At 46.4% G+C, this 19210-nt stretch overlaps 1 protein-coding gene across 4 annotated transcripts in view; it reads right to left on the minus strand.

Annotated features, from left to right (window-relative positions):
- Positions 1 to 18619, minus strand: part of NTRK2 (neurotrophic receptor tyrosine kinase 2) — a gene marked incomplete at its 3' end in the record, with an annotated part of 298722 nt that extends 280103 nt beyond the window's left edge. For all 4 annotated transcript variants that reach the window (XM_080922546.1, XM_080922545.1, XM_080922544.1 and 1 more), the window contains exon 1: positions 18084 to 18619. In XM_080922546.1, coding sequence (XP_080778672.1) covers positions 18084 to 18295 — 212 coding nt within the window. In that variant the 5' untranslated portion in view covers positions 18296 to 18619. The remainder of the gene's footprint in view (positions 1 to 18083) is intronic.
- Between the last annotated feature and the right edge of the window lie 591 nt (positions 18620 to 19210).

The following is a 19210-nucleotide window of genomic DNA, read 5'->3' on the forward strand; positions in this document are numbered from 1 at the left end:
CTCCTGTGGGCTTAAGAGGCTGCCTCCTTCCTAATAATGAGTTTTTCTCCCCACTGCCAGGAAGCTGAGGACAAATGCTGGACTCAGTCAATGTAACTAATCCGAGCGTTCCGGGTTGATGGTGTTCTGATCTCAGGTAGATGGTGATCTGATCCCTCTCTCCCTCCCCCCACCTCTCTCCCTCCCTCCACCCCTCTCCCTGCCCCCACCTCTCTCCCTCCCTCCACCCCTCTTCCTGCCCCCACCCCTCTCCCTCCCCCCACCCCTCTCCCTGCCCCCACCCCTCTCCCTCCCCCCACCTCTCTCCCTCCCTCCACCCCTCTCCCTGCCCCCACCCCTCTCCCTGCCCCCACCCCTCTCCCTGCCCCCACCCCTCTCCCTGCCCTCACCCCTCTCCCTCCCCCCACCCCTCTCCCTCCTCTTAAATCACTTATTTCCTCTTAATTTCACCCTGTTAACTTTAGTATGTAAAATGATCACCATCAACTGTTTAAACTAGCAAAGAATTGTCTGTCACGCTTCTAATATTTATTCAATAAAACGTAGGCGACCATCACATATAACTACTTGATCTTATTTTAAGATTATCTTCCAGGATAAATACTGACTTAAAAAATATATATATGAAAACTTCACCAGAAGTGGCAGCACACACCTTTAGTCCCAGCACTGGGGAGGCAGAGGCAGGTGGATATCTGTGAGTTGGAGCCAGTCTGCTCTACCTGGAGAGTTCCAGTGACACCTTGTCCCAATTTCATTTTTCTTAAAACCGATCCTACGCACAAATTATATTTGTTTTAAATGTGTCTACCTCTCTTCTTTTTCTTCAGGTAAACCAGAGTGCCACTGACAATCCCCAAAGAAGAAATGCCAGTAAAGATCCTGAGAGGAAGAGATCTTGTGGTACTTCAGCCAACATGAATCACAGTGGAACAGCCCTTGGGTGACTGAGCACACAGGTCACTCCACACAGATACTGGGAAAGTATGCCTTCAGAATAGGTCAGCACAGCAGAGGGGGGTGAGCCATGGGCAAAATGTCGAGAAAGGAGAACAAGGCAAGCAGGCAAATGGCTTCACTTTGTATCTCCCTAAGGCTCTCTTCCATCTGGCACAGCCTTTGACTAGCAGTTATTCGGGGTGGGAGTCAAGGGGGACAGCGATGTGAGGGGCACCCTGTATTCTCTCCAGTGCTTCACTTTATCTGGAGTCAAATTACAAGCATGCTAGTGGGAGTGGTCCCAAGGTTGCCCTGCGTGACCGAAATATGGAGAAGTGACCATGGAGAGACAGCTTTTAAACACATCTGCTAGAAGATCCTTTAGATCCTTTATACACAGAACATGATTCTTGAAAGAGAGAGAGAGAGAGAGAGAGAGAGAGAGAGAGAGAGAGAGACCACATTTCTGAGCTGGTTGGATGGCTCCTAGAAGAAATCAGAAGGGCTCCTGCAGAGAGATGGGGAGGCGTCTGGCTGTTTGATGTCTCCATGTCCAGATCAGCCTGCCTCAAAGAATCCTGAAAACAAATGCTAAGATGGCCCAGCACCTGGATGCACAAAACACCAGACAGCCAAATATTCAAAATGCTTGAAATGCATTTATTTTACAGAAGCCTTGCAATTGAAAAATAACAGTTGGGGGAAATTGGAGTACAAACTGTTTACCTCCAGAGTCGGGGTGGGGGGGTCAGAAATCTGCTAAGTGAAATGGACAAGGTCTACTAGCCATACAGCAACTGCAGAAGACTGTGCTCTGAATCTCAGTGGTTAAATCTGCCTCCTGCCTGCTCAGCATAGAGCATATTAGGCCAACCAGTTGAGAGGCGCTCCTCTATGCAAAGATGACAGGCCAGCTGCCACTCCCTGCATCTGAGCTCTCAACTGTAGCACCTGTTCAGCGCCAAGGTCAGGGAGAATCTGTTCACTTTACCACAGTTCTTCCTCAGCCTCACAGAATCTCCCACAAACCTCAGCAGAGGATAGGCATTTGAAATCTAAGAGAAAGGGGTCAACCGAGTCAAGCCTTTTACATGCACGGACATAATTCAGCCACACGACATCCTGCACGAGCAGTTCTGTGGCTACTCCTTCTCCAGGTGAGAAAGCAGAGGCACTGGAAGTGAAGCAACTGGCTCAACATGGCAGAGGGAGGCTGCTTGACCCACTTCCCAAAGTACCTAGCAACCCATCCTTCCTTTAGAGCTGAAAAGCTCTCTGCTTCAGCCAGAATGACTATCATCAAGAAGTCTCGTGATGAATGTTGGGGAGGACATGGGAAGAAAGGAACACTTGTTACTGCTAGGGGTGGGGCGCAAATTAATTTACCCATTGTGGAAGTAATTATCCTCAAAAAAAAAAAAATGAAAAAAAAAAGAAAAAAAAAGTAAAAAACTCTCCAGGTTATCCCAGTCCTGAATATATAACCAGAATGTTTCATATCCTACCAGAGATATCTAAGACATCAAGGAAGTGGAAACAACCTAGATACCCATCAACAGAAGAATAGATCATGAGAACTTGGCACGTGGGGTATTATTTAGCTCTAAAGAAAAATAAATCATAATAATATACAAATATAAATAAATAAAATTAATCTAAAGAAAAATAAAGAATTTGCAAAAGAATAGAGTTAGCATTTATAATATCAGCTGGGCAAGCGTCTGAGCGGCTTCCTTCGTCCACCCAAACAATGGATCTGATGAAGTGATTGATGAGAAAGGGAACTTGTCATACATAGTTTTCACAATAGTTTACACGAGTTTTCCTAGGATATGACTTAGAAAAAATAAAGTTGGGGAGGAGAAGAAGAGACAGCATCCAGTGTTGTCCTTCTTGAGAACATGGCTTGAGCATCCTCCCGGATCAAAGCCACAGTAACGCCTTAGACAAGCGACTCCACGTTCACTTAGCTCTGGGCAATGACCTAGGAAGCTCGAACTGACTTGGTCCACACACCTCTACCAGGTCCCTCCTCCTGAGAGGGAATAGAGTCCAAGGGACAACAAAGGCTCCTACCAGAGTCGCACTCTTACTTCATGACTATGTCCATACTCTCAAAACATCAAATCTGCCACTTAGGCCTACAGAAGTCTGTTCTTCTGAGTCTAGCCTCTCTAGGGTAAACTGTGACATTGATACACATGTCTCTCACCATGATGCTGTGGGGAAAGTGTCCTCTGCGGTGCTGAGGTGTGACACGGGTGTGACACAGAGACTGTTGGCACACTATGTGTGAGGTCCGGTGAGGTGTTGAGAGATGGGTATGGCAGTCCAAGAAGGGGAAAGGAAAGCTTTGTTTGTGGCTTTGAAGTAGGCTATATTGTAGGTACGGTAGGAACTGACCTGTCTCATTACCTAGAATGCAGAAAAATGTCCAGAGATGACACGCTTAAAATACATTTGTTGACTAAATAAAGAGTGAATGCCAGACAGTGGCGGCTCACACCTGTGATCAGAGGCAGGTGGATCTTTGAGTTCAAGGCCAGCCTGGTCTATGGAATGAGTTTCAGGACAGCCAGGACTACAAAGAGAAACCCTGTCTTAAAAAAAAAGTAAATGCCTTACGGAAACATGCATAAACATATATAATGTATATACATCCATCAGAAAAAGGCAACTCAGCCATGAGAATCCAATCAGCCTTTGAACTGGATGTGTGCAAATACAAAATTAAATAAAGGGGAATTTCTGCCTTCATGACTTACAAGGCAGGTCAAGGTCAACTTAGCAGTAGACCCATTACCAAGCCCCAAGAGGAAAGTTTTATTTGTCTGTTTATTTTGTTTGTTTGTTTGAAATTGCTTCTCTGGCAAGAGGTAAAAATCCCTAAAAGAATATTAAATAAAACAGCTAAAAATTAAATTCAGAAGGGTCCCCAAGACTCAGCATAAGACCTGTGACTCTACCAAAACAAACAAACAAAAAAAAAAAAAAAACAAAACAAAACTCTTTTTTATCAGAGGTCGACATTACAGTCAGTTCCATAACGAATCCTGTTCCTTTCGAAACTCTCAACTTCCAAACCCACAGGGAATCTAAATATATAAATATATATTTATATGTAAATATATAGCACTATGCAAACATAAACAAGTGGGTGTTATTTAACTCACGGAGGAATTATCTGTTTGGATCTCTCAACACCATCTGTTCACCTATAGATCCCTCCACTCTATCTCGAAAAGCTTTGCAATCTCGTACGCCAGTTATTTTACCATCAGTTCTGCGAACAGTTATACATTTTTTTTCAGATACAAAATAGCATTGGTTGCTATAAATATGCCAATGAAGCCCATGCCTCGTCCACAGCGCCAGCCTGTCACATCTTGACCTCCAAGAGACAAAAACACGCACTCTCAGGGTGTGCGGTAAGCTGGCCCCCAGCAGAGTACATCCCCGCTCCTACCACTCGCAGCTCTTTGAAAAAAGCGAACAACCTCTGCGGTCTGCACTACAAGGAGTATAAATCCCATCTGAAATCTCACTCCAGCATTGCCTTACTTGTGAAATAATCTTGGTGGGGGAGGGGAGGCCTCTATGGATTATCCGCTATTGGCAATTACACAACATGCTCAGCTCTTCATCCCTGCGCCGGTTTGTTGGCTGATGTGCTGGAGACATCTTCCCTGGGTTCATCCTGTTGGTTCTGCATCTTCTGCATCTGTGGGCCACCCTCCTCCTCCCATCCAGCCCCTGTCATCCTTCTTGTTGAATAAATATTCTTTTAGTCTCACCAAGCTTTAGCCTTTTCCCCTCTGCAGTTAATTGATTTCTCACTGTGCACAAACTAATATTGCACGTTTTAATTCTGAGGGTTATTTGCATAAATAAGAACCATAACCTAGTGGCTGTAAAACAGTCATGTCTAGAGATTTATACATTGATGACTGAGAATTTACCTGAGTACTCGTACTTGGAATTCTAAATGATAGATAGAAAGATAGATAGATAGATAGATAGATAGATAGATAGATAGATGATAGATAGATAGATAGATAGATAGATAGACAGATGATAGACAGATAGATGTATAATAGACAGATAATAGATGATAGAAGGTAATAAATAGGTTATTAAAAGATAGATAAATGATAGGTAGATAGAGATAGACAAATGATAGATGATAGATCAATAGATGATAGATTGATAGATACATAAATACATAGATAGATAATAAATAAATGTAGAATAGCTAGATGATAGATAAATCAACAGATGATAGATGATAAATAAATGATAGATTGATAGATGAAAGATAATGATAGATATATAGATGATTGATTGATAAATGATAGAAAGAGATAGATAGATAGATAGATAGATAGATAGATAGATAGATAATAGCAGATTCACGAGTACATATCCTTATGTGTTGAGAAAGAGCAGAAACAAGATGTATATGACACCAGTACCCATGCAGCTTATATTCCACTGGGGTGTACAACAGGTACACAGTGGGCACCAGGGATGCCATGTGACCTTCATGTGATCAGGGCACATGATGATCCTGTAAGAGCAGGAGAGGTGTGGCCTAGATCTTAAAGAAGAATAAGAGACTTAAAAGACAAGGAGGGACTGGTTAGGAGTAGAAGGCAGAGACAGCCTCAGGTCCTGGGCATCCATGGCATGGTCCACCCTCGTGACATCAGGAAGATGAGACCTCTGCAGGCCCCAGTGATAGAATTGATGTCTTCAGTACGGTATTCTGTGGCCCTGGACACCAGGCCAAGAAGGGAGTGTGTGATCTTCCAATTGGAACCTTCTATTGTCCATTGATCCTTTACTTTCCTTACGTGAAGGAACATGGTAAAGACAGACAAAATGGATATCTTCATGCTGCCCAGGATGCTCCCAGAGCTAAGGGTTCTGTGGACCAGTCACTTGCTCACCCTCTTGTGTTGTGGGTCTCAAGCCGGGACACTGCTCTAGCACAAGGCAAGTAAGGGGTGTTGTTCTGGCTAGTTTTGTCTCAACTTGACATAACCTAGAACCACTTGGAAAGAGGGAAATTCAATTGAGCAAAATGCCTCGACCAGATTGACCTGTGGGCATTTTCTTCATTGATATTGAAGGGGGAAGGTCCAGCTCACTATAGGTAATGCCATTCCTGAGTTGGTGGTCCTGAATTCTATAAGAAATCAAGCCGAGAAAACCATGAGGAGTAAGCCACTAAGCAGCATCCCTCCATGGTCTCTCTGCTTCAGTTCCTGCCTCCAGGTTCCTGCCCCGAGTTCCCTCAGTGAAGGACTGTGGTGTGGAAGTGTGTACGCTTAAATAAATCCTCTCCTCTTCAAGTTGCCTTTGTCATGGTGTTTATCACAGCAATAGAAACCCTAACTAAGACAGGTGTATTTCTTGAGAGTATCCAGTATGGCCACCAGGCTGTTCAGGCAGCTTTGAAGAAAACAAAGTGGTGCGCGCAGCTCAGAGAGAACCATAGCTTAAACACGTTAGGTGAAAACAACCCGGATTCAGAACGGTGGGTGTAAACAGACGTATCTGTTTCTGTGCTACGGGCACATGCAGACTGTTCCTGGAAGGAGAAACAGACTGAAGTGAGCGAGGTAGTTGCATTGCAGAGGGACTGAGGGGCTGAAGACTGCAGCATCAGTTAGAAGGAAAATCAACTTCTCAGGGGGCACCATTCATACTGTTACATTGTTTATAATGCCCAACGCTACTTTTTAAAAGTTAGTTACCAATAAAAAACGTGTAATAAATTAAGATGATTTATCACCTATAATAAAATAAATTCAGTTCAGAGGAAAATATGTAAAATCACCTAAAGAGTTCAAAAGGGTCTTGGGCTTTCAAAAGAATGACTGTCCGTTGGAATTGGTGCCAAGTGAAGGGGCGGGGCATCTGCCCAGAGGATCCAGGCCCAGGGGGAGATGAGCCTCCACCAAGCTTAGCCTAATGCTGACAAACATGCTAACTGTAGAAGTAAGTGGCCTGGGCTCCAAGATCACTAATCAGGCTGCCAGCCATAATTTGTTCTTCTTCAGAAATCTGCTTGTGAAGAAAAGAGATTTTCATGCTGATCTCCACGTTCTAGCCCCACTCGATAATTATTTGGACTCTTTATTGTGACATAATGCCCACCGGGAGAAGGGAAGAAGAGGAGAGGAAAGAGACCTTCATCTTTGGGTGTGGGAGCCCTCAAGTAATTAGTAGCAGAATCCATGACAAAAAAAATCAGCCTTTTGAAAAGGCCAGTGTACCTTCTTGACCATTTGGGCTATAGGGTTACATAGGCCTAGAGTGGGTGAGGAGTCAGGTATGCAAACTTGGAGGCGACCACGGGATTTTAAGGAAAAGATGATGGTGATTGCAGTTGAATTGTTTTTAATTAAGTACTTATTTGATACTTGTTTTCCCTCTCAGACTGGAAGTTCCCAACGAAGAGGCAAGATCAGCATTTCTCATTGTACTCCACGCACTTAGCACAGTGTCCCACACAGACAGAATCCCACGAATACTTAAATAAAGAAAGGATGGGCAAAGGGAACTGAACAAAACGGATAGCCGAGCTAAAAAGAGTGGAAGTGTTTGTTCAGGAAACACTTGAGAAGTTGGACTGGAGCATGAATGGCTGCACTGGATGAAAGAGAGAGCAAACTCCAGTTTTATGGCCTGTGTTCCTACATGGGCTGTGGTGTCATTATGAAGAGAAGGGAACCCTATATTTGGGTTAGGGACACTGACCACGGATTCAATTTGTAAGTGCTGAAAGGGATATACTCTTGCGTATGCCAGAAGTGTTCAGTAACAGCTGAGCACAGGGGCCCAAAGATAATCACCGGAACATGGGTGGGATTTCATTAGCTCCAAGAAGGCAGCTGACACGATGCCTGAGCATAAAGTAGCCCAGGAAGAGAACCATCTGTGGTCAAAACTTCAAGGAAATCTACTTTTAATGGAGGAGTGGAAGAAGAAAAATCCACAAGAAAGACCCATGAGCACACCAGGGAGATGGACCACGATGGGAGCCAAAGCCCAGGAAAGGATGCTTCAAGGAGGATGTGGCGACAAAGCCAAGTTCTGCTGAGAAGTCCCCTGGATCAGAGAAGAGTGTCACAGGTTACAAAGATCTGTTAGGATGGGGTGCATGGAGCAGGAAAGGGGGGGCACACATGATAGGGGATGCAGATCAGTTCTGAGATCTGACTTTGGTTGCCTGTACCATCCCGTCCCCAGCAACACCTGTGGAGCTTATTCAGCCCAAATGAAAGGGTTCGGTGACCAGAAACGTAAGACTTGATCCTGTAGACATGGCATTTTCTGTCATTACTGTCACAAAAGGCCAACTGAAAAGACAGGTAAGTTAGGAACCCTCCAGAACCTCATCCACAAATGTTGCCCAGGCATGTATCAACAATGGTGTTAAGAAACACAGCAGCAAGTTTTGATTCAAAACCAACTACCAAGCTACCTGGTACAAGCACTTAAAATACAGATAGATGGTACATGTTATCCCCCCAACTCTAGGGAGGGATCTCGCTACTCTTTAGTGGGAATCCACAGAAAGGACACTGTCCAGGACAGAAGAGAGCTGATGTGAGAGGGGTGACTCAGAAATCTGTATGTCAGAGTTCTGCCACCCATAACACCATAGCAGGACCTGTTAAGAAATAAGAAGGAAAGAAAGAAAGAAAGAAAGAAAGAAAGAAAGAAGAGAAAGAAGAGAAAAGGAAAGAAGGAAGATGGGATAGAGGGAGGGAGGGAGAAAGGAAGGAAGGAAGGAAGGAAGGAAGGAAGGAAGGAAGGAAGGAAGGAGGGAGTGAGAGAGAAAGGAAGGAAGGAAGGAAGGAAGGAGGGAGTGAGAGAGAAAGGAAGGAAGGAAGGAAGGAAGGAGGGAGTGAGAGAGAAAGGAAGGAAGGAAGGAAGGAGGGAGTGAGAGAGAAAGGAAGGAAGGAAGGAAGGAAGGAAGGAGGGAGTGAGAGAGAAAGGAAGGAAGGAAGGAAGGAGGAAGTGAGAGAGAAAGGAAGGAAGGAAGGAAGGAAGGAAGGAGGGAGTGAGAGAGAAAGGAAGGAAGGAAGGAGGGAGTGAGAGAGAAAGGAAGGAAGGAAGGAAGGAAGGAGGGAGTGAGAGAGAAAGGAAGGAAGGAAGGAAGGAGGGAGTGAGAGAGAAAGGAAGGAAGGAAGAAAGGAGGGAGTGAGAGAGAAAGGAAGGAAGGAAGGAAGGAAGGAAGGAAGGAGAGAGGGAGGGAGGGAGGGAGGGAGGGAGGGAGGGAGGGAGGGAGGGAGGGAAGAAACCATGCCCTGGCTAGCTGATCAAAAGCAAAGGAATCCTTTAGGGGTTAGCATCCACCTACATCTCTACTTCTAGGTTCAACACTATAGCTAGTAAGGGCCAAATAGTCATGCAGATTTCCAGACCCAAAGTTGACTTAGATGAATCAGCAATTCCAAAGTGGCCAGACGCCCTCACTCACTGTGGTAGTTTTAACATGCCTTGGACACTGTTTATTGCTGCTGTAACAAAGTACTAGAGGCTGAGTTGACTGAGTTTGCAGTTCCCAAAGCCAAGTCTCCTGACAGCCACGCTGAACGGGAGTGAGAGGCATAGGGATACTGGACCTCGGACAGCAACCCACCTTCAAGATCATGAACATAGTCAGAGACCCAACTCTCTCCCCCAAACCAAACTGGTACCTCCAGAAACACCTCAGGTCCTTTACAAGGTGTGTATCCCATGGTCTAGTCAGCTCAGACTAGGTTACACCTCTCCATTACACACATGGGGACTGAGCTTCCAGCACAAGGACCCTTGAGGTCGGACCTCATGCAGTTTGTCAAGCTCAAACTATCTTCCTGTAGAGTGCCTTTCATTTATGAGGCATTCCTTTACCCATTGTCTGTGTGAACCTCACTCAGCCCTGCTCAAACAATGGTGACTTAAATCCCAGGTCAGCTACCAGAAAGAGGGGGAGACAAGACTCCTTCACAATCACAGCCAAATTCTTCTGTCTGTCTGTTTGTCCATCCATTCATCTGTCCATCCCTCCCTCCATCCCTCCCAAGACCAAGATCAGGGATCCCAGCAAATACAGTGTCTAACGGGGCCCGTTTATCAGAAGTGACACCTTCTGTGTCTGTCTTCACATTGCAGACAGAGCACTGAGCTATGGGGAGTCTCCTTAAATTACTCATCTGCCCCCTCCTGGCACCAACACTTTGGATATTAAATGTCAACATGGGAATATGGGGGGGAGGGGGGTCAGGCACAAACACTGAAGCCACAGAACCAGGAACACAAACAACACATCTAAAAAGCAGAGCCTTCTACAGCACCCTAGGACAGCTCTGGAGGGAGACGGGTTCCCACTAAACAGAGTAACCAGCTTCTTAGTTTGCTTGGGGTTTTCTGTTCACTGGTGGTGTGGGTGGGTAGGTGGGTGGTTAATTTGGTAGTTTATTTCTGGGTGGGTTGGGTGGCTGGGTGGGTGGGTAGGTAGTTCCTCGGTGGGTTTTATGGTGTGGAGGGTGGAGCCCAGAGCCTTGAGCATACTGGGCAATGCCTTCTACCACTGGGCCACTTCTGGACACACAGTTTGTTTGTTTTGGAGAGAGGTGCTTGATTTTTGTTTTATTTTTATTTTTTAAATCATACCCTGCCAGGGAGCTTAAAGGTCACCATGGCAAGTTCTCTTGCTCACATATCACAAATGAGTAAGGCAACTTCGGTGAAGAGACAGGGCCTGTGCACAGTGATCCAGAGTCACATTTGGCGACAGATACCTCTTACCTCCCAACAAGGGACTCTGGAATCCATGAGGTAGAAACAACTCCCAACAAGGCTTAGGGGTACCTGGTCTTTTCTTTATGTATTTACTTACTTATTTACTTACTTGTATACGTGCATGCACATGTGTGTATAACTGTGCACATATCTTAAGTTCAGAGGATACTTGCAGAAGACAGTTCTGTCCTTCCCCAATTTAGGTCCTGGGGATTGAACTCAGGCCCTCCGGCTTCGAGGCAAGTCACATTAACTGCTTAGTCAATTTTGCTGTCTCATCCTTGTTAAAAATGGGGGGTGCTGCACCATGTTTCACAGGTCATTTGAAAACTCAGATCCCAAGATCTCCTGATTCAGAGCAATTTCCACATGAGTTGAAAGCTGATGACGGACCGACCACGAAGAAGACGAACGGACATTCACAACCTTCACTCTGAGATGCCTCATCAGGTGCTGGGTGAGCAAGCAGCCCAGTGATCAGAATGAAATTAGAAGAGCATCTTCAGACAGCTAGCCTTCTGTGGCCAAGAGAATTTTATAAGTCTCTGATTCAATCCGAAGGCTCACACGGAGTGAAGTGTTAGCGGAGATTTATATATTCCCAGTCATAGGGTTCTACACAAGTATCATTTCTGGGGTATGTGGGTACACATAAAAATTTCGGGAAAGGCTGAAGTGCTTAAAAACTAATTGGTCTCTACTTGAAATAGACAAACAACTCTGAGTAGAGTTTGATTAATAGTTTTATTCCCAATAAGAAGATTAAAAAATTACTAAAGTCACCCAAATCATGTGTCTCTTGAGTACAACTCACTGCAAAGGAGCTGAATTAAAGCGGGAGGGGAAGGGGAAAGAGGCATCAGTTGGCCCCTCCCCCACCAAGTGCAAGGTCTGAAAACCAAATCCAGGGGAGCACAGCTGAGCAGCCTAAGGCCAGGTGGGTTCCTGGTGCTCCATCCCTAACTAAGGCCTGCTTGACCAGAGCTGGGCAGACAGGTGAGCAGTCACTCTCTCAAAGGCTACTTCAGGGTGAGGTTTTAAACCTACGTAAGCAGACGCCCAAGGGCCCCTTGGGTCCATCTCAGGCAAACAGTCCCGTCTCAGAAATGTTCTTCTGTCACCACTTGTCTTGGACCTTGAGGACACACAGGGTAGCCGTTGAGTGCACCCTAAGGCTTGCTCACTGGCTCCACTGCTGAGCTTGGTCTGTTGTTTTTGAGTGTTGGGAAAGAGGACAAGAGAGAAGCCAGAGAAGAATGAAAAGTAGTCTCTGGCTGCAGGCTTTTCATGGACCGTAGCAGACTTCTTACAAAGGGCTGCAGGCCTGACTATGACATAAGCCTGTGTTCTGTGTGCACTCTCCAGGATCCGCCCGCCACTCTGGTCCACTTGGTAGGTCTCACCTCTATCAAATCACGAGGACTTTTCGTGGTAGCCCAATTTTGTATAAGAACTGTGTAAGGCAGAGGACTGTATATGCACGTTTTTTTTGTTTGTTTGTTTTGTTTTGTTTTTTTTTCTCAATGCAAAGAGGCATGCCTTCCCATGTGAAGGTAAAGTCATGGCTTTGGAATTTGTAAGGGCCTGGGCCTTTTTAATTGCACTATGTCACACAGAATGTGTTTGCTCAGAGCCTACCCTCTCAAGCTTGTCTCCCCGATGCCAAAACTTCAAGCTTCCCTCAGGAACTTCCCTAGTAGTGGCCTGGAGTTAGACCTCAGTCTGAAGACTAGAGTCAGAGGAGGGGTCCCCAATAGAGAGGCCGCCATGCTCGCCTGGATACAAGGGGACAAAACTTGGGGGTGGCAGAGTCCCTTCTCTTTCTATGGTCTTGATTGGAAGCAGCCTTTCTGAACCCTGGCCTTGTCACACTCTCTCCTCAGACCGCCATGCCTACAGCCAGGATGGGGAGCAGCTCACATAAATGTTTGGGGGAGTTCAAAGCAAAGCGCCATGGCTGTGCCACACTCTGACATGGAAGAGCTAATCTGAGCACCATGCACCCTCCTCTCTCTCACCACTGATGCAAGGACCAGAGCCTCCAGCCCCAAATACAAGCTTTGGGGAGCTGCAAAGCCAGGAGAAACTTGTGTGAGCACCAGAACCCAAGCTCCTCACTTACATGGAGACCAGAGTCCCTGAGTCCATGTAACGAGGTAGTGATGTCTGGGGCGGGGGGCGGGGGGGGCTGCTCCCAGAAGTCACAGCTCTCAGTTTCCACTCTGGGGTGGTTTGGAAACACTTGAAGAAAGAAGCCATTGTCTGTGTATTACTTCTTTTCGGGGAGCTGTGATACCTTCAGGAATGTTCATGTACTCGCCTGGTGATCAATATTTATGATTTCCCAGCCTCATGGACATTCCAGAGAGGGAAGTAAGTGGTGAGGGAATCCTGATGGGGCGGGGTCTCTGCTTTTTAATGGAGATCGACCAGCAACCAAATGCAGAGCTAAAATTATCAGGCTGTTTCAGAGTTCAGATCTCTGCCAGTTGGGATAGCAGGGTGATATTTGTATTTTAAAAATAGCTTGACAAAGTAGATCATGAATAATGACCAGGCAGCTAGTAGTAATCTATGAGCCTAGGCTCTTTGGCTCTTTGGTGTGCTCTCTCTCTCTCTCTCTCTCTCTCTCTCTTCTTCTTCTTCTTCTTCTTCTTCTTCTTCTTCTTCTTCTTCTTTTTCTTCTTCTCCTTCTCTCTGTCTCTCTCTTCCTCTCTGTTTCTCTCTCTCCTCTCTCTGTCTCTAATGTGCCCTCTTGTGTGGTCTCTCTCTCTCTCTCTCTCTCTCTCTCTCTCTCTCTCTCTCTCTCTCTCTCTCATCTCTTTTTCTCTCTCATACTCTCTTCCCCATATAGACACATAACACATACACAACAAAACAAAAAAAGAAAAAGGAAAACAACCTGCCATCTATAAATAATCTCTTTCCTGAATCTCCTTACTTATTTGTAGGAACCTAGCAAGAGGCACTACATATTAATATTGTTCAACAGAACGGCAGATACAATGCCATAGTCAACCCCATGGCTTCAGACCTACTAAAAGCACTCTAGAGACACAGAAGAGCCAACTTATGAAGACGATATCAGTGTACAGTATCCAATAATGGCTTGATAATGTTTTTCCCCTAATAGTTAAGTTCAAACCTGAAAAACTGAATTACCACTAATGCAAAAAAAAAGTTAACACAGAAAGAAGAAACATATTTTCCCTTCCCCAGATAAACAAAAACTCAAGGTTTTATACTTCAGTGGTCTAGACATAGTCACAGATCATATGGACAGTCCCGAAGGGGAAAGAGACCTTGACCTTCAGCTGCTCACCCGACTCTTCATCTTAGCAAATATCTTTGCCAGGGAATATTGAAAGCGATACAACAAAAGGTTTATGGGAGAGAAACAGCAAATGACCCTAAACAGACCCATGCTCAGCACGAGGGAGCTATGACCACTCGGCTTCAACCTCCCACTGCTTGCTTGTAATAACATACAACCCGGTTCTTCTCCTAGCCCTCAGCACTCTGAATTCCCATAAGGAAGTATCATTTTTCAGAGAAGAAAATCAAGCACATTTTCCTGGACATTCAATGGTGGGTGGTGGGAGAGAGTAGGGTCAGAAGGGTCACCGGGCTTTTTTCATTGTCTTACTCAGGGCAACAAAACAAGATAGGAGGCATAAAAGTAAGAAAGACTCTGGACGGTATAAACCTGGTGTGACTTGTGCAATTACGCTCAAGACAAAATGCATGGCTCTTAAGTGCAAGAAAAAAGACAAGCAAACCCTGCAATGCAAAGTCCTAGAACCGCACCAACTGAGGTGCCTCAGAAGATGGTACTGATGCCCTTGGCTGAATCTTCGCTCGTGCCAGAATGTTTTAAACACGATTAATTTCAATAGCAAAGCTTATTAAGATGCTGGGGCCAAAATCAATGTATTAATGGCAAAGCTTTACCGCACTTAAACAGCCAATAATAAAATGCACAGAGACGTGCTGACAGCACAGGCTGGGGGTTCTATTTGCATTGTGCTAAGAGAAATAAATATTAGACTTGCTTCCAAACATTGTCTCTGATTCGAATACCACCCAAGACGTTCAGAAAGAGACCCCTCCCCACTGGCCTTCACAGACACAGGCAATATTAGAGTTCATGGGTCCCTCAACATGAATGCTACAGACACCAACATTGGGAAGCTAACCATGGGAAACTTGTCTTAGCCAAAGGTTAAGATGGTAGACTCATCTCAACTACCACTTGGGTGAGACTGAACTCATTGGCATTCAACACAATGTGGGTTTAAATGGCCATTATCCCAACAGCAATGCACTTGCGTGTAACATTGGTACTGTTTTAAAGATTAATTTGGTGCTGCTGCAGTTTACAAACTACCACTCTGTGGTGAGATGCTCAAGCCTGCATCCCGGGCCATCACACAGACAAACCCAGATCAGCTCAGACAATAAACAATGTAACCACAGATGCTGTGACACTAAGATTTCTAATAAGTTCCAACAATGACTCTGACATGTCATGTTAATTTCAACTTTGTGTAAACACAGTGTACTACCTGTTAAGTGATTATATTTATATATATATACACACACACACACACACATACATACATATCCTCAAATACTCTATCGTGTGTCTCTGTGAACCCTAAGGGACATGCCATGGTTGAAAATACAGATAGTAAAAGATACATTATCTTCAGTGTGAGTAGTCAGCTGTCGCTTTAGCAAGTTCTGAGTGTGGATTACAGATGTTACTCCCACGCACAAAGGCCAGAGACACATAACTTCAGGGGTACAGAAATAAATTGCCAGCCCAGGATGCATTAAGAACAGCACTGGGCCAAATAACAACGTTTTGTAAAATGCGTAATTCGGCTCCAACTGCAGCTCGTAGCCACCGGTGGAAAAGGAACACAGATGGCGTCCTATGCAATTGAGGGTGAAACTAACTCAACTTTTGATGTTATTTTGAGTTCAAAATAACTATTTTTTCCCCAAAGAAGCATTACAATACAATTCACAGATGCTACCTGGGTAGGCTCAAGTGTCACCAAGAGGCTAAGCAAACAGAAATACATTTTTCAAGACCTCACCTCTCCTGACAGATATTACCAACCTACTTTGGCATCCTGGACACTCAGTCATGTGCTGAGTTCTCAGTTCCCTCAATACCAATGGATTTCCATATAAAACCAGAATAGGAACCAGGGCATCACGAGAGAGAGGGGAAGTAAGAGAGAGAGAGAGAGAGAGAGAGAGAGAGAGAGAGAGAGAGAGAAAGGAAGGGAGGGAGGGAAGGAGATGGAGAGAGAGAGGGAGAGGGAGAGGGAGAGGGAGGGAGGGAGGAAGGGAGGGAGAGGGAAAGGGAGAGGGAGGGAGGGAGGGAGGGAGAGGGAGAGGGAAGGAGGGAGGGAGGGAGGGAGGGAGGGAGAGGGAGAGGGAAGGAGGGAGGGAGGGAGGGAGGGAGGGAGGGAAGGAGTAAGCTGTTGTCACATAAAAAAGAAGTAAGAACATCTGCAAGAAAACCATAGTTTGCTCTGCCTAAACTGCTGGTTTCTGGCATGCATCAGGAAGAAAGCTCTGGAACCCCAGCAGTGCTGATTTTGGATTTAGAGATGCTTTCTCTTTTTCAGCTGATCTTAAAACGATATAGTAAAACAACTAAAGTGAGAACCAAGCGACGAGTCTTGTTTCTTCCCTCATCCAGTGTCTATCCTTGACCTTTATAAAATGCTATGGTATCTAGCTATGTAAATGCACCTTTCAGGTCCCCAGCCACCAAAAGGCTCTGAGCTCCTTCCACATGGCCCCTCCATCTGACTGACATCACCTTCGGAAAGGCATGGGTTCTGAGAAAGACCACAGACTCTTTGGACAAGCCCAGCCCCAGAAAGGCACATACTCATCCTGCCCTCCCACTAGGCTGCTGTGCTACTTGTCAAAGACTGGGAACCTGGCACCCAGTTGTTCAGGGCTGGATTGGCTCAGCTATGCCAGGCCTGCACACTTCACATCATTTTGCCGTTCTCTTCTTCCACCTGAGGCCTATAGCATAATCACCAGAACCAGAACAGCTTAGATTAGAAGGAACGCCTACTTACATTTAAAAACCAAAACAGGTTATCTTGATGCTTTTGGCATTGGCAGCCGCATTGGCAGAAAACAACGTTGTACACTGGGGGAGGGGTGCATGCGCACTCGCCAACCGGAAGGCCACAGCCCAAGCCCTACTTTCAAGGCTGCCTTTCTTAGTCTCAAACACCCAGGAAACTTATAATCCTCCACACAGATTAATAAAACCGTCTGTCCCTGAGACTTAAAACAGCAAAATTGCTGGGGAAAGACAATTGCCGTCCGTCCAACACAGGTGACCTAGAGGAAGGACGGTTATGGTCCTGCTTAGCAGTGTATTCGTCACAAGACCTCTGATGGGGAGAGAAAAGAAACACACTTTTGTGTCCCCACCAAGCCGGACAAGCTGTAACCTTTCTGGGGACAGGAAGGTCCCAGGCTGAAGCCACCATCCGTCAGTGTGCACACTATTTGCCATCGAGACTAGTCCTGGGGAATTTTTCAATGGGCAATTAAGATTTATAATCCAAATGGTCTCAAAATCGTATCTCTGAGAAATCAGGTCCAAATTAAATCAGCCCAGGCTTTTAGCCTTTCCCGTGATCACATTTTCTCTCTTGAGCGAGTGCTTTTCGACACTCTGAACTTCTCCTCTTACAGAGCATCCTCAAAGCATCTCTGGCTGCAATCTCTGAAGCAAAATCCAATAGAGGAGATGAAAAGAGGAGACAGGACCAGTCAACTCCAAACCTCAGGAAAATATGTCAAGGGAGAGACCCTCACTTCCTCCAATCAAGTCTTGAAAAGGAATGATTTTAATCTCCTTTCTGGTTAACATTACTGGAACTTCTCTCTCTCAACACACACACACACACACACACACACACACACACACAGAGAGAGAGAGAGAGAGAGAGAGAGAGAGAGAGTATTTTACCAAACAAAAATGTTCCAATATAATTATCATATACGGAAAGCCTAAAACACACCCATCATAACTTTGAAATGAAAAGGCATGCGGGATTCCTTCCCAGGGACACAATGTACTTGTGAATATATTTCTTTCTATATGGAATTTTTAGAGTCCCGCTCTTCACAACTGTCACCCGTAAACCAGTGAAACAGACAGAGAAGTGACAGATAATCCATCCCTCTGGTCTCTGACTTCTTGCAGGGTTTGGAAAAGCATCTGTCCCAAACATGCACCTGCTTGTGCCCTGAGTTGGGGACAGGAGAAAAGAAAGGTACAAGGAACTCACATTTCGGTGATGTTCTCCGGGTCAACGCTGTTGGGTTCCAACCTCGGAAATGCCACGATGCCAGGAGAAGGCTCAGTACACCAAATCCTAGTGGCGCTGCATTTGCAAGACACGGGGCAGGCGAGAGAGGCCCTCCAAAAGCCCAGGACCAGCAAGCATAAGCCCCAGAGCCGCGCCATGGCTGGTCCATGCCACCTCGGCCAGGGTGACATCCTGAGCTGCCAGCGCCAGTCAGCCGGAATGCGCGTCCTTACTCTGAGCCAGGCGTCCCCCGCCGGAGGGGGGAGGCCTTCCCTGCGCCCTCTTGCTGCTTGGTGCTGGTGGCCTCCCGCGGAGTGGAGTGTACCAAAGGCTGAGCCTGTCGGTGCTGGTGCTGAGCAGGTTGGCTCCGACCAAATGGTTCACAGTAGCTGGGACGTCATGGGCCGCTGCTCCAAGCCACAAGGCGGCTGCATGGTCCAATACGCCAGACACCACTCGATGGATCTCCCTGGACTCTGGGTCGAAGAACCGCTAAACCGGCACGGATATCGATATCGGTGCGCACCTCAGGGCTGAGGACAAACAGACATGGATGAGACTAAGCGTAGACCCTACACACCACCAACTGGAACACAGTCCCTCCCGCGCTCTCCTCACCCTGAACCCCAGCCTGGAGAAGGAATGTCTGAGTGCCCAGCTCCCGCCCCGCAATTAACTTGCCCCTCAGTACCCCCCCTCCAGTGTGCCCGCCCTCCCTTCAAGCTTGAGGCCGAGGCAGGAGACGTCGGGAACGGGTCTTTGAGAGCAGATTCCATGGCACAGGCCAAGCCAAGGACCCTCTAAAGAGGCTGCAGCAGTGCTGGGGCCCCAATGATGCTGCAGAATCCTCCCTGGCCGCGGGGCGCGGAGGGGAGAAGGGGAGGTGGGCAGGTGTCGCGGCACATCCCACCTGGGGAGCAACTGCGGTAGCAGGACAGTGCCGGTCCAGGCCACCGAGGACTGTCCACGCAGCTTCCCCGGCCTCCCGTAGCAAGCGCGGGGAGCAGAGCTCAGCAGAAGCAGCAACAGCAGCTGAAGCAGCGACTGGGCTCTAACCGGCGGCCGCCGCCGCCTCTGCTACTGCTGGCGAAGTGACGTGAGGGCTG

Source organism: Micromys minutus (genome assembly GCF_963924665.1).
Source record: "Micromys minutus genome assembly, chromosome: 1".
NCBI classification, from domain to species: domain Eukaryota; kingdom Metazoa; phylum Chordata; class Mammalia; order Rodentia; family Muridae; genus Micromys; species Micromys minutus.